The following is a 13,993-nucleotide window of genomic DNA, read 5'->3' as shown; positions in this document are numbered from 1 at the left end:
GTCCCTCGCTTAACTTGCCTGTCTTACTCCTTGCTCTGAGATACCCACAGCTGAGCCCTAAGACACATTTCTCTGACTTGCTCCTTAATTCACTGTCAGCTATCACTTAATATAAACAATTTATTCCTTGCCATGTTTGGTCATTTCCAATCTTCCTGTTTTTCCAGCCCAGTCAGCCTAAACTGGAGTTTCTTTTCAGCTCCTCATCCCATTGTTTTTTGGAATAAGTTCTTATCTTCTGTCCCCATCTCAGCAGGCTTTGTCCCAGGTTACTTTCGTTCTCATTCTGAGCTCAACTTTTGTCCTTTTGTATTTAAATCAGACTGCTGCTCCTCTAATACAGCTTGAATGCCTGCTAGGGAAGCAGGGGATGTAGATAGGTCTCCGGCCTGGATAGGACCTCCAAGGAGGTGGGATGTGCGGAGCCTGGGAGGCCCAAGAGCTGTGACAGGAGTTTGAAGTGGAATTTGGCGCTTCATACTTGTAATGAAAATGTACTGACTGCACTTTTCCATATGATTTTAAATTTAGGGTTTTTGGGTAATAGAATATGCCCAACTCAGATCGTTATTCTGGCAAGTTTTATGTGCTTGCTGAAGCCTAATGGGTGCAGGAATATTTAAGAGAAAAGATTTTCAGAAAGTAGCACAGGTAATGTAATTTTTCTTAGGTCTGTCTCTTGCAAACAGCGCAATTGACTTGCATCCAGTAATAAAGCCAAGAAACACATCTAGCAGGACAAATTTTAGTGTGCATAGGTTGGCAAAGTTATTCTCCCAGATTTTATCACTGGAAAGAATTAGAGAGTGTTTTACTGCTTCTTCCCTCAAACTTAAAAATATAATTCTCATAGAAAATAAGGCTTTGGTTGGATATGATGCAGTGCTCAAAAACTGATGTTGCCTGCCCCAGTTGGGCACTGTGCTCTGCTATCTTGACAAAACCCTGTGCTGGCTCTTACCTGATGCTTAGCCCTTACTTGTCTGCTACAAGGTAACACTCTGAAATTTATTCTCTATTTCTAATTGCTGCCAGTTTCTTTCCCCAAGAACTGAAGTTGATTGCTGTGTGACATGACAGTGAGGCTGCTCAAATGTCAATCTGATGCCCCAAGGAGCATGGGCGGATGTCACACCACTTCTCCTCAGCAGCTCTCTGTGTAGGCTCATCACGCACAAGGGATAACCTGGCAGAAAAATCACTTCTGTTTTGGAGCAGGACTAAGTTATTGCTGGTAGGGACCTCTTGAACCAGCTTTCTGTGGTGGTTGATGAGGACATATCAATCAGGTGCTGCCTGCACCAGGGGAGCAGGAATGGAGGGAGGATGCAGAAGAGGTGGTGTCAGCAACCTGATAGACCCAGGTAGCCGTGAAGCCAAATCAGCCCAGTAAAGGGAATGGGCTATAATTTCCTGTTTGCACATTTTCCACCCCTTTTTTTCAATTAATTAATACTACATTTGCTCTTTTTCTTTGCTGCTATAAGCATAACCTGCCTCCAACCTCCTCTTAAAGGTTAATCCATGAGACTGAGTATTGTAAAGTGAATTGCATCAGGTCTTGCCTACTTGAAAATACTTAGCTTATCCTAGGAGTTTTAAACTATTTTCCTCTAGAGACAAGTGTTCTTATAAAAGACGTTTTTGTGGGTTTGCCTCTGATGTTGATTGTGGTTGCTATCTGGGTTTCTTTTCTTTTTTTAAAAAGGGATTAAAGCTAAAAGGGCAAACCTACATAGGGCTCAAGGTGCCAGCAGTTTTTAGTGGTCTGCACTGAACAGTGGGTCTATAGTTGTATTTATATCAGGGATTGCTCATAGTATTGGAAGAGAAATTTGAGTTTAAGCGCTTGATGCCACAATTTTTGCGTCTTAAGCAAGGGGTTAGGTAGGTGTCTGGTTCAGCTTCATGGGATACTTTCCTGTTACTTTTGTGTCTTGTTGCTGGAATGTATCAATTTGTGGCTTTACCTGTCTCATTGCTCCATGTATTTTGTGCTCCTTTCACCCTCCCCCTAAGGAATCTGACTTCCAATTTATTGCACTCAGATTTCAAGTCACTGAGAAATTTTTTGTCCCTTTGCTTCCTATCTGTCCCTGTAGCTGGGATGCTTTGTGCTGGTGTCCTTTGGCTTGTAACTTCTTAGCAGTGTTACTTCATACTGTGTCAGATGGTTGTGCATGCTATTATTGATCAAGTAATGCAAGAAGGACAAATAATACTAATTCGTACAAATAGTGCAAATAATTAATATAGTGCTGTAGCAAAAATAAGTGACTCAAATCAAGGATTTTTTTAAAAGGCTCCCTGATTATGCTGATCACAGATCTTTAGATTTCTGAAGAGAAGCCAGATATCGGAAGGCACTATGAATAATTTTGGAGATGGGAGAGAGAAACTGTGAGTCACCCAGGATCTCTAGTGCAAACAAAACAGCACTAGAAAATCTTTAGTCTGTAATTCATGAAAGAAGAAATTGAGAGAATACACCACTTCAGTCCTGCATCTTATCAGTTATGAAGTTTGTAAAACAGGAAGGGGAAGCGAGCACTTGCTGAGTGACGTGTAACATCTGGCCTGAAATTAAATATTCCTCAGGGTTTCCTAAAATTGCCTGTCAGTAATCAGGATCTTTTAAACTCCACTAAAATATTTTGCTCTGTATCTCAAGTTTCCTGTATGCTTTGTATCCTAAAAACCAAGTATCTTGTAGAGCTCTCTGTGTCGTGTATTTTTTTTCACTAGCCCTACGCTGTCTGTAGGTGCAGCGTGATGATGAGCCTGACAAGAGTGTGTTGTTTGTAACAGCCCCAGCGCATGTGGGCAGGCTTGTGCTGCTCTGTGCAGCCAAAGGATGCTGTCTGTGTTCTCTCTGAGTTCACGGGAGAAACTTATATAAGTCTTTAACCACAAAAGCAGAGGCAAAATACTGTTGTTTGTGTCTTGCAAACAAGTTGAGACAAAAAGTTTTGATGTATAATCCAAACCTAAGTTTCTCTTCTGATGGAGAGAGCTGCAAATCTCTGGATTTTACGTCTTAAGCATTGCCCCTCCTTCTCACACCTGGTTTTGAGATTCTCTTTTATCTTTAATTGTATCCCTTTGGCCTAGTCTTCCCACGCCCTGAATTGTTCCCTTTTCACCCCTCCTTCTTTTGCTCTTACAGTTCTCAGGGTGGAAAAACACTTATATTAAAAAGTGTGAAATGTATTTCTCCCTGTGGAATAGCTGTAATCTTAATTTAATCCAATTACGTTGGCTAAACGTATTAGCTGGATGCTTTTGTTAACAGTTGACCTTTTAGAAATCTGTGTCCTTGGATTACAGAGCTGAACGGAGCAGAGGTGTCTCATCCCCTTAGAAGCTGTCCCCAGTGGTCTGCTGGGGGTGTGGTGCCTGCATTGCTTAGAAGGATGCGGTTCAGTTTTGCCCTGTCGCCAGTGAATTCTGTGTCCCTTCACACAAAATGTGGAGAAGAGTGGCTTGAGTGCTCTGCCCGTGCTGTTAACACCATGGGCTTGTATGAGTTTCATATGCTTTAACTTGCCTTTTAATAAGTTTGAGGTTTGCAAGCGGAGTCCAATAGAAAGATGTTAGTTAGCTATCCATAAATAAAGGCATATAAATTAATTTATTTAGAGCCTTCTGTTGGTCACAGACCCAAAGTAAAGTGCATAGGATAAATCCACAATACAGAAATACCTGTCTACAACTCTATAGCAGAATGTATTGTTTTGTCTTGGTTCACTGAGGAGCAAAACATTATCCAGCCCTGTGGGGTGAATCTTAAAAAACAAGCAAATAATGTACTCTGAACTACTCTACCTAACTGAATAAACAACATTCTTCAGAAACAGTTGTCCAAACTTGATTAGACATAAAACTTTTTTCTTCTTTTTCCTCTGTCTTCCAGGTAGTGTGCTTTCTATTGTTAGGATAACAAGTATCCCCAGACTTAATTTCAGTAACCTGAGTGGCAGGGAATGGTATAGAATTGTTTCCAAAGATAGTATATTGTGTTTCTGCTGAGGAACAGAATTCATATTGGTGGTGGTTTTCATTGCAGTTTGTCTGTGTGTTGCATAGTTTAACAGTTTCATTCACTATTTTTGTTATTCAAGATGTACACAGCTTCCCTTTGAGCTGAATGCAGCATTTAGCTGATTTTCAGGCATTGTCTATCTGATACTACTTTTGCTCCACCTTGCTTTTATGTAGGCAGCACGTGCTAGTGAATGTGAAATAAATGTAGTGGTTGTGCTTTCAATGAGGACAAGTTTTTGAGAAGCAGAGGAGAAGACTTGTCCAGTGCTGCTCTTGATGTCATGTCTTGTATTTCACTCTGTGGAAAGTTCATAGTAGTGGAAATTATTGGTCCTCTCAAAGCCATCCTTGTAAATAGTGAAGGGAAAAACATAACTTGCATTAACACTACTTTTGCACAAACTGAGATGGATATAAGGAGTTTTGCAAAGGAAAGGTAGCTTTGTGGGTTCATACACGTAGGTGCTCGAGAGGCTGACTGTCTTTGTTTTTCTTAAAGGAAATGTTCTCAACTCAACTGAGGGCTGAAATCATTCATACCTATTTAAGAAGGTCCAGACTAGACTGAAATAAACCATGCAATTGTCACTCAGCTTTTCAAATCTAAAAGAATTGCTGAATTTTCAAATAAAACCTCTTCAGCCTAGCCTTTGAGTGACATATTTAAGTCCGCCTTAGGATTCCAGTAAATATTTGGATTCCACTGTGATGCATGTGGGCTGTGAACCTGTACTGATACCTTGCTGTGAAAAGTTCACTGCTCTTTGCCGTTCCTATCATCTAAATACTGTGTTTGATAAAGTGAAATACACTTCTTAACAATCCATCAATTTAAAAAAAAAAAAATCTTTTTTTTAACAGGCAAAACGAAGGCTGGAGCTGGGAGAAGGTGGCCACCAGTATCTTGCGGAAGGACTAAAGACTCCAAAGGGGAAAGGAAGAGCTGCAACAAGAAGTCCAGATAGTCCAAAAAGTAGGGGAACTTTTAACATGCTGTCATCAGTCTGCATTACCTAGCTTAGAGTGTGTTTATTGCTGTCCTCACCTAGATGTGTATGCAACAAACTCAGCCCCCCAGCTGGGCAATGGACAGCAGGTTTGCAGCATGCAGGGGTTGCTGCTGAGAGGCTGCTGAGGCTCTGGGCTGCCAGGTGTGTCCCTCTGCCTGCTGGGCAGCCTGCATCCTCTGTGCCCAGGGCTGCCCCTTCAGCCAAGGACATGATGCTGGGATGCTTGAGAGGTGGATGCTGAGGAATGAAGGTGATGTGATGGGATCAAACGCACAGTTATTAGGCCAGGCTCATCAAGCCAGCTGCCTCCTTTGCTGCTGGAGTTACAGCAGCTGGCTGCCAGGGCTTCTTTCCCTGGGCAGGGATTTGCAGAGTGCTGTGCCTCAGCAGCGCTGCACGATAAATGCTCCTTGCGGGATCCGAGCTGCCTTCTCTCCGTGCAGTGTGACTCTGGGTAATTACTGCCACTGCCTAGTTGCTCTAAGTACTAATTTTTGCACATCTGCATTGCCTGGGGCACTGGGCTTCTTGCTACAGAAGCTGGGGGCTGTAGCCTTACTATCTTTATTTGGGGGTTTTCAGCAGGAGAATTAGGCTGGCAGAGGGAGCCAGATGGGGCAAGAAGAGGACTGGGGCAGCAGTGGTAGTGATGCCAGAGCAAGAGATGCCAAGGGGTCCCTCCTTATCAGTCTGCTGGTTTCTATTGAGGCAGATAGGAAAAAAGAAATTAATTGAAGATACAAACTCAAAGCATAGGAGTTGAACAACCACAGTTGATTTAATTAAACTAAACTTCATTAAGCTAAATGAAACCTATTTTAAGTTGAAGTGGATTCTTGTAGCAATTCAGTACTGTTTGATGCACAGGATGCTGCTGCAGCATTGATAAGCCCATACAAAGAACTTGGTGCATGATGAGGAGCATGTGCCATTGTAGGTGGGAGTCCAGTCACTTCTTGCCCTTATCACTCTGATTCCCTTACTCTTTTCTAAACCCCAAACAAACCAACCATCCTGCTCTAAATCCACAAGGTCATGTAAGTGATATGAATGAGATTTAGATGAAATGTTGGGAAGAAATTCTTTCCTCATGGGGTGGTGAGGCATTGGAACAGGTTGCCCAGAGAAACTGTGGATGCCTCATCCCTGGAAGTGTTTCAAGGCCAGGTTGCATGGGGCTCTGAGCAATCTGGTTTAGTGGGAGGTGTCCCTACCCATGGCAGGGAGAGTGGAACTAGATGATCTCTAAGTTCCCTTCCAACCCAAGCCTTTCTATGAATATTCTTCCATTTCCCAGAGCAGACAAGCCCTGAATCTACCCAAAGAAGCACAGCTAGCTGGTTCTCTTTGCAAAGATGCAACGTCTTGGTTTTCATTGAAAAGCCATCGTTTTCTTCAAAATATTTCAGGGTAGACTAAAGGTTCCCTCTCAGGTAGGATTTTCAGTTTTGACTGACTTCTGCAGTTTAATGTGTGACCTGACCCTTGAAAACATGGAAAAGACCACCAGATCAGCCTAAGTTCCATCCTGCATAATACTGGAAGCATATGAAGGGTTTGAGATGTTCCAGCCCAGCAGACTTGTAATAATGGCTGGCTCATTTCCCTTGACAGAAAGGCCTTGAACACTTAGAATTAGAAATCATTCTGATCCAAGTATTTAAACTCTTAAAAGCCCATCTGTTAAGTGTATAGATGCTGCATTTGTGCATGGAAACCATGAATTGGTCCAAGCTATTTGCTGACTTCTAATTTAGAAGATATGGATACTCTCTCCCAGTGTAAGCATTGTTTGGTTATGGAGCAGTGATAATTATAAATTGTATTTTACATTAATCTCCTCTAATTCACTTGAGTTTTCTCAGGCTGTGGAGTCTGACACTGATGGAATCTGTCATTTTGTTCACCCACTGAAGTACACCTAAGTCCTGCTTAATTGCATATGAAACACTTATCTCACATGAGGGGAAAATCAAACCCTGATGAAAGCTGGCTATCAGCCTGATGAAGGAGACTCACAGGGGATTTTTTGGGGTTTGCTGCCAGGATAAATAGATACTAAAAATACTATCATGAATTCACATGGTAAAAGCCTCAGCAGAATATTGCTATATGTATCTGTCAGACTACTGGAAATATTTGCATTTTAAAAAAGGTATATATTTGCTCATGTACCTGTGACTTTTGGAAAAGTACATCTTGGAATACAAATACGTAGTGGTAAGTTGTGTCTTAATGCAGAGGTATGAGAGATTTCTTTAGTAAAAATGAAAGAAGTAATTGTATAATTTCATTTATGGTTGCTTCTTTCAGAACCAAAATGAGAAGAAACTGATTTAACTTTCTTTTTCCTTTTGCTTCCAAGCTCCAAAATCTCCTTCAGAAAAGACTCGGTATGATACATCCCTTGGCCTTCTTACAAAGAAGTTCATTCAGTTGCTGAGCCAATCTCCTGATGGGGTCCTAGATTTGAACAGAGCAGCAGAGGTCCTCAAGGTGCAAAAAAGGAGGATTTACGATATCACCAATGTACTGGAAGGCATCCATCTCATTAAGAAAAAATCCAAAAACAACATTCAGTGGATGTAAGTATTCATTATCCTTTTCCATCCCTGCTGGCTGATTTCTCTATCACAGGGCAGCAGTGTTTTTCTTCTCCCACCTTCCATTCTAACACTTTGCTCCAAGCAATCATCCAAAATGCCTTCCAACAAGATAAAGTTTTATTTTTCTGTTAGGAAAAGTTTATAAAAAGCATCTGTCAGGGACATTAGAGACCAGCAGCTTGTTTGAAAACTGGATTAATTAATTTACTTCTGCATGTAGAGTAAGTTTTAGGTACGTGTCTCTACCTACTGCTTTCCTTGGGTTTTTTTAAGTGGTTATAAACAAGATTTTGGAAGTAAGTAGAAATACTCAACTCTTCCATCTTGGTGGCAGTTCCAAAATGTGTTGTTGTGCTAAAAAGATGCTTTTTCTGGAAAGTATAGTTTATGTTGACTCGCTGTGGGTGGGTTTAGGGAGAAAGGACTAAGAACTTGATCTGCCGTGTGAAATCCTGCCTCTCCCCTTTACCATGGCATAGGGTCAAACTTTACAGAAGCTGAAGGGATGTCTTCCTTCTCTGTGTCTGTAGGGGCTGCAGTCTGTCAGAGGATGGTGGGATGCTGGCGCAGCGCCAAGGCCTCACGAAGGAGGTGACCGAACTGACTCAGGAAGAGAAGAAACTGGATGAGCTAATCCAAAGCTGCACCCTGGACCTCAAGCTGCTAACAGAGGACTCAGAGAATCAGAGATATCCTTTTTCCCAAAACCTCAAAGGTGCTCAGCCTCCTTGCTGTGCCCTGTAATACTAGGAGAATTCTCTCTAAGTGATGTGATAGAAAGCAAGCATCAGAAGCTTCAAGAAGTTGAAAAGGTTTTAATGTAGTTTGATATAAAAGTTACTTAAGCAGCTTAAGCCTGTAGTGCTTCTGGAATGTGAAAAGACAAAAAAGAAAAGGTGATACATGAAGGAGCCTGTTAACATTTGTGCTCACATACAGTAGAACCAAGAACCTTACTGATTAATGAGTGACAATATCCAATAGCCCTGCGTTTTTTTCAAGCATTTTGAGCCTAGGGCAAACCCCAGTTTTATGGGTTCAGAAATTATAAAGGCATGAAGAGAAAGTCTGACAAGGTAACAGAGTTGTGTAGTCATTATTTTAAAATTTATTTATTTATTTTACTTTAAACTGATATGTTTATAAGTAGAGGCACAGAGAAGAAAACAAAGTTGGGATTCGGTTTAGTCTGAAACTTGCAACTACGTTTCAGATTCCTCTGGTTAGAGAATCTATAATAGAATATCATAGATACAGGTTTTATGAGCTCTCAAAATGCCTTAGTCTGAATTATTTAATGTAATAGCAATACTAAATTGCATAAGGTTCATATGACTTATTTTGGCTGTTAATGCCCTTTGTAATTAACCAGTAGTCACTTTCCTTACATTTTCCACCTATTAGCAACACAAGAAAGCATTTTATTAAATGCTGATGTGAAAACTTATTACTGTATATAATAAGTAGTGTTTAAATAATATCTAATAAAGTGGACTTACTCTGTTCTGAAGTATAGGAAATAAGTGGGAGTACCAGTAAAAAGTACTTGAACTATGTGAATGTTGTCTTTTGACTGGATTTCATAGACATTTTGATGTAACCAAAGATCACCAAGTGGCATGGGCAGCAGGATCAGCACTGCCTTCAGCTAAGAGCACGATCCATGAAGTGACATAAGCAAGACAAAACTGAACATGACAATTCTCGATTTTTGCAGTACTGAATCCTTCGAGGATGAATCTGCATTTGCAAACATTACTTAACGAGTGGTAAAAGCCTTGATAAAAGCCATTTGGGTGAACGATGACCTGTCACTTTGCCTCTTCAACTGTTTGCTCCAAGATAGATGCAAGATATATTGGAGCTTGGGTAGTCTGTCTTGCTGTACTGCTCAGTAACAGCACACATTCACACCACCAAAACATATAGTAAGTCAGGCTTTTTATTTCTCTGGCATAAACATTATGCCAGGTACCTCACAGTATACAAAACTAAAGATCTGGAACCACATGCATGTGATCATGGCCATTTCACGGTTCTTTTCACAGCCAAAAGCACTTTGACACCTCAGTTGCGTGGATCAGTACGTGAGGCTTCACCATGTAGTAACCCCCAAAACACTGTCATTTTGACAAATACATGTTGAACAGCAAAATATTCATATTTATTCTGTGCTTATGCAGAATTTGACATTCTGCTTAAACAGGCTTTTAAAATAACTTTATATAATATAAATTAATATATAAATATACAAGTGTTGCATAAATGTTTATATATTTATATATATTTTATATATGTTGTAGGTATTACATATTTATGTTTGCAAAGCCCTTCAAATTTAAACTGAATTACGGTTTTTGTCAGCCTGGAGAAGACTCCAGGGAGACCCTGTAGCACCTTTACAGTACCTCAAGGGGGCCTGTGGGGGAGCTGGAGATGGAGTTTTTCAAGGGCATGTAGTGACAAGACAAGGGGGAATGGCTTTAAACTGAAAGAAGGTGGGTTTAGATGAAATATTAGACAGAAATTCTTTACGGTGAGGGTGGTGAGGCACTGGAACAGGTTGTCCAGAGAAGCTGTGGATGCCCTATCCCTGGAATTGCTCCAGGCCAGGTTGGAGGGGGGCCTGGGCAACATGGTCTAGTGAAAGGTGTCCTTGCCCATGGCAGAGGGGTTGGAACTAAACGATCTTTAAGGTCCTTTCCAGCTCAAACCATTCTATGATTCAGTGATACTGTGTATGTGCTTCTATAGCATGCATCTATAAATTCCTATACACTTTTTCAGTGACTTTCAGCTCTCTGCATTTTGATAGCAAGTGCATAAAAATTTTTGCTTCATGGAGTCTGTGAGTAATTTCAGGTTGTTGAGCCTTAGCTTATGTAGTTTCCTGCATATAGAGGAGGAGAGAAGCACTCAGCACAGAGAACCCCTTTTTTCACTGAGCAGTGGCCCTAGCTGTTACATCAAAGAGAAGTTCTCACAGGGCTTCATGGCAATCACAGTGTAGAGAACAGAAGACCTTGGGCTAAGAGCTACGTAGGTGTGAGAAAATGGAAAAATAATTGAAAGATTTCTGCCTCTTCTAATAGTCTGAATGTATTGTAACCTGGGATGGAAAATTCCTTAACAGTGATTACATTAGCTTATGTGACGTATCAAGATATTCGAAAAATTAGTGGCCTTAAAGACCAAACTGTTATAGTTGTGAAAGCTCCTCCAGAAACAAGACTTGAAGTGCCTGACCCAGTGGAGGTAAGGAGAACCTGGCATTTTTTTCTGCTAGGTTATCTATCATTTTTTTACAGATGCAGTGTCTCCTGGGTCTTACTGAGCCCAGGCACACAGTCCTATATTCTTAAAAATTTTAGGGATGTTTCTTTTAAAGAGGGGAAACTTTGAAAATCAGGTTACACAGAACAATCGTTATTTGTTCCTTTTCGCTCACTTTCAGATTTCTTCAGAGTAATACACACTATTTACAGATATTTTCTTTTGCCATACTTTATATAAAGAACAGCTCTTTATTGAAAATTGAAATTTCCTTGGTTTGTAACAACGTAAAACCTTTCTCAAATTCAGCTTTGTTATTTTGGTTAAAAAGTTAATGGGTAACTCAATGCCTTAAGCATTTTAACAGCTCCTATAACTGATATCCTAATTTATTTAAACGTGTTTTCATGTAGGAATTTCTTTTCTGAAATATTACAGTTATTGTAGAAATTTGTGCTTTACTCCTAGAACACATTCTCACCCTTTCTTCTTTCATCATCATCTTTGCTTCATTGGCACTTACTTTAATTCTCACTTAGGAAGACACATCCAACTATGTTGGGCAAATGGGAATAATTGACAGGAACCGCTGGTTTAGAGATTCAAAAAATGTACCTAATTTCTTCACTCAAGGAGCAGCTAGAGATGGGGCTAACCCCACAAACACTGCTATGTTTTGTTCATACCTGTGCCTTAATCCTTCATCCGTGCACTGGCCAGTGAGCTCAGTAATACCTGCTGCCCTGTAGGCAGGAATAGGCACTGGATTCCTTGTCACTTTTTTTCCCTAAGATTATCCTGCACTTCCTTAGGCCCATTATGGTTTCCATCCTTCTTTTTTTCTTTTGCCTGCCTTTGTCCTTACTTTCCCCCTTGAACCTTGTTGCAGGTTTTGCCAGGAAGAATAAATCATTTTGCTGCCATGAGGAAAGGATGTCTTTTATCAGTATTCATAAATACATACTGTTATTGTTGTTTGCTTTCCTGTCTCTTTCCCCTGGGCATTATGCTTTGATTTTTAAGTCAGTGAAATCAGGCAGGCAGAGAGAGATGTACACAATCATTAAAATTAGTGCTTAGACCTCACTTATCTTCTATACCCAACTTATTTAATTTTCACCTTCAGGCAGTAAGGTCCTATTTCTTTCTGTCACATGCAGTTACATTTCAGTGTTCTTTTTTTGCATACCTCAGTTGCTCAATAGTACCTTCCTTCTTCAACTCCTGCTCTTCCCATCTCCTTTTTTTCCTAATTATCTATAGCATTGCCCTAAGTACTCTTAACTGTTTTTTCTGCCCTGGGAAACCCTCATTCAGTTGCTGTTCTCTGTATTTGTAAATGCTATCTATTATGTTACATAACTGTCAGAACCCAAATAATATGAGGAACATTTTGTCAAAGGGCACAAAAGGAAGTATTTTAAACAAGTCTGCAAAGAGGTACCCAATGCCTGTATTCATGCTTTTTAGAAAGCTATTAATGCAATACAGCAGGAACAGGTTTATTTGTAACCAGAGTAATTTATGATTTTCCATCGTAACGCAAAGAGGAGCTTTGCAGGTTTTCTGCGCCTGGGTCATGTTGGTTTATTGCATCAGTGAAAGTTAAGAAAAATGTAACTTCTTGCAACAAATTAGCAGTTCCTATTCAGAATCTCCATCAAAATCATTGCCTTGAGGGGGCAAAAGGACTTATATAAATAAGTTTGGGTGAAGAAAATGGCATCTGGCTCGGGTTTTTTTTGTTATTTGGAAACATTGCCTGATAAATAGGTGAACTTACATGTAGATATTTGAGTTCAGTTGAATAAATGCTGAAGGCTTTTGGGAGAGTGTGAAAGATGTATTGGCATATTTTTAAAGCAGAAACGTTTACACAAATGCATCCAATATTATTGTTATGAATAATAATAAAACCTGTGACTTGCATCCCACAGCTCCATTCCATCAGAATGCTCCAGGCTATTGTGGCTGTAAGAAAATGTTAGGAGTTTAATCCTGTATACCTCCCTCCTTATGATATGACACACAAAATGGTGTGATTTTGAGAGTTGTGCACTACAGTGGGAAAAGTTTTTATGTTCTAGTCTGCAAGATACCTCAGCCAAACCTTTCACATCTCGGAAAAAAAGGCTTGGTGTTCTTCTCAGGTTCTTTTGATTAGTAAAACTGTACTCAAACACTCACACTCCAGTAAGAGTTTATTCAGTGTCATCAATATTCTGTTGTGTTCATTGGTGTAATGACATTCTGATGTTTGTTCTGTTAGCAGAGTGCATTGATACATTTATCCAGTACTCAAGGACCTATTGAAGTTTATCTGTGCCCAGAGGAAAACGATGCCCTCAGTCCAATGAAAACCTATAGTCAGGACCACAATGGAAATATCTCCAAAACCATTTCCAAAGGTAAAATTATTTCTTTGCTACTAATGGCCATTCTTCAAGGTTTTTCATTTTGAACTTTGGATTTCCAGCTCTTATTCTATTTTTCTAAGAAATTAAAAGCTAAGGCATCAATTTTTCACGATGCATTTCTGGTTTATGTAGTGGGAAATACGTTTTCCTTTACATCATTTGTTTAAAATAAGTTTCCTGTTTGCATATCATATGAAAACAAAGTGTATGCAATATTGAAGAAAGAAACAATTTTGTTCAAGTTTTCAAATAGGACAGTAGCCGTAAAGATCCATCTCAACACAAGAGGCAGAAATCTCTGTGTATCAGTATATGTGGAGCTACATTGCTTCACTGATGACATTTGTTATCTAGTTCTCAGTTTTGACTATGAACTCCACTGAAAAATGGGCATCTCACTATGCTTGATTTATTTCCCCCGTAGTTGTTTAAATCTTGTAAGATAACTTTTTAATAGAAAAGTCAGAGAGATAGCAACACGTTCATTCTTGAGAAGCCCTTTGTAACCTACCAAAAAAAGTTACAAATTATATGCAGGCCATTTTTTTATTGTTGAAATGATGCTTTATGAAAGGCTCTTTATGCAGTGGTGCCTTTGTTTGATCTGTGTCTGATATTTCTACTGAGACTAAATGTGACATCT

At 39.9% G+C, this 13,993-nt stretch overlaps 1 protein-coding gene across 3 annotated transcripts in view; it reads left to right on the top strand.

Moving 5' to 3' along the window:
* E2F3 (E2F transcription factor 3) overlaps positions 1–13,993 on the top strand; it is a 42,121-nt gene that overhangs the window by 25,786 nt on the left and 2,342 nt on the right. For 2 of the 3 annotated variants that reach the window (XM_032114368.1, XM_032114388.1), the window contains exons 2-6: positions 4,906–5,017; positions 7,420–7,639; positions 8,191–8,349; positions 10,801–10,915; positions 13,203–13,341. In XM_032114368.1, the coding sequence (XP_031970259.1) occupies positions 4,906–5,017; positions 7,420–7,639; positions 8,191–8,349; positions 10,801–10,915; positions 13,203–13,341 (745 nt within the window). The remainder of the gene's footprint in view (positions 1–4,905; positions 5,018–7,419; positions 7,640–8,190; positions 8,350–10,800; positions 10,916–13,202; positions 13,342–13,993) is intronic. The other variant, XM_032114378.1, reaches the window with a different exon arrangement.

This window comes from Corvus moneduloides, chromosome 1, assembly GCF_009650955.1.
Source record: "Corvus moneduloides isolate bCorMon1 chromosome 1, bCorMon1.pri, whole genome shotgun sequence".
NCBI lineage: Eukaryota > Metazoa > Chordata > Aves > Passeriformes > Corvidae > Corvus > Corvus moneduloides.
This window is presented reverse-complemented; position numbering and strand designations above follow the sequence as displayed.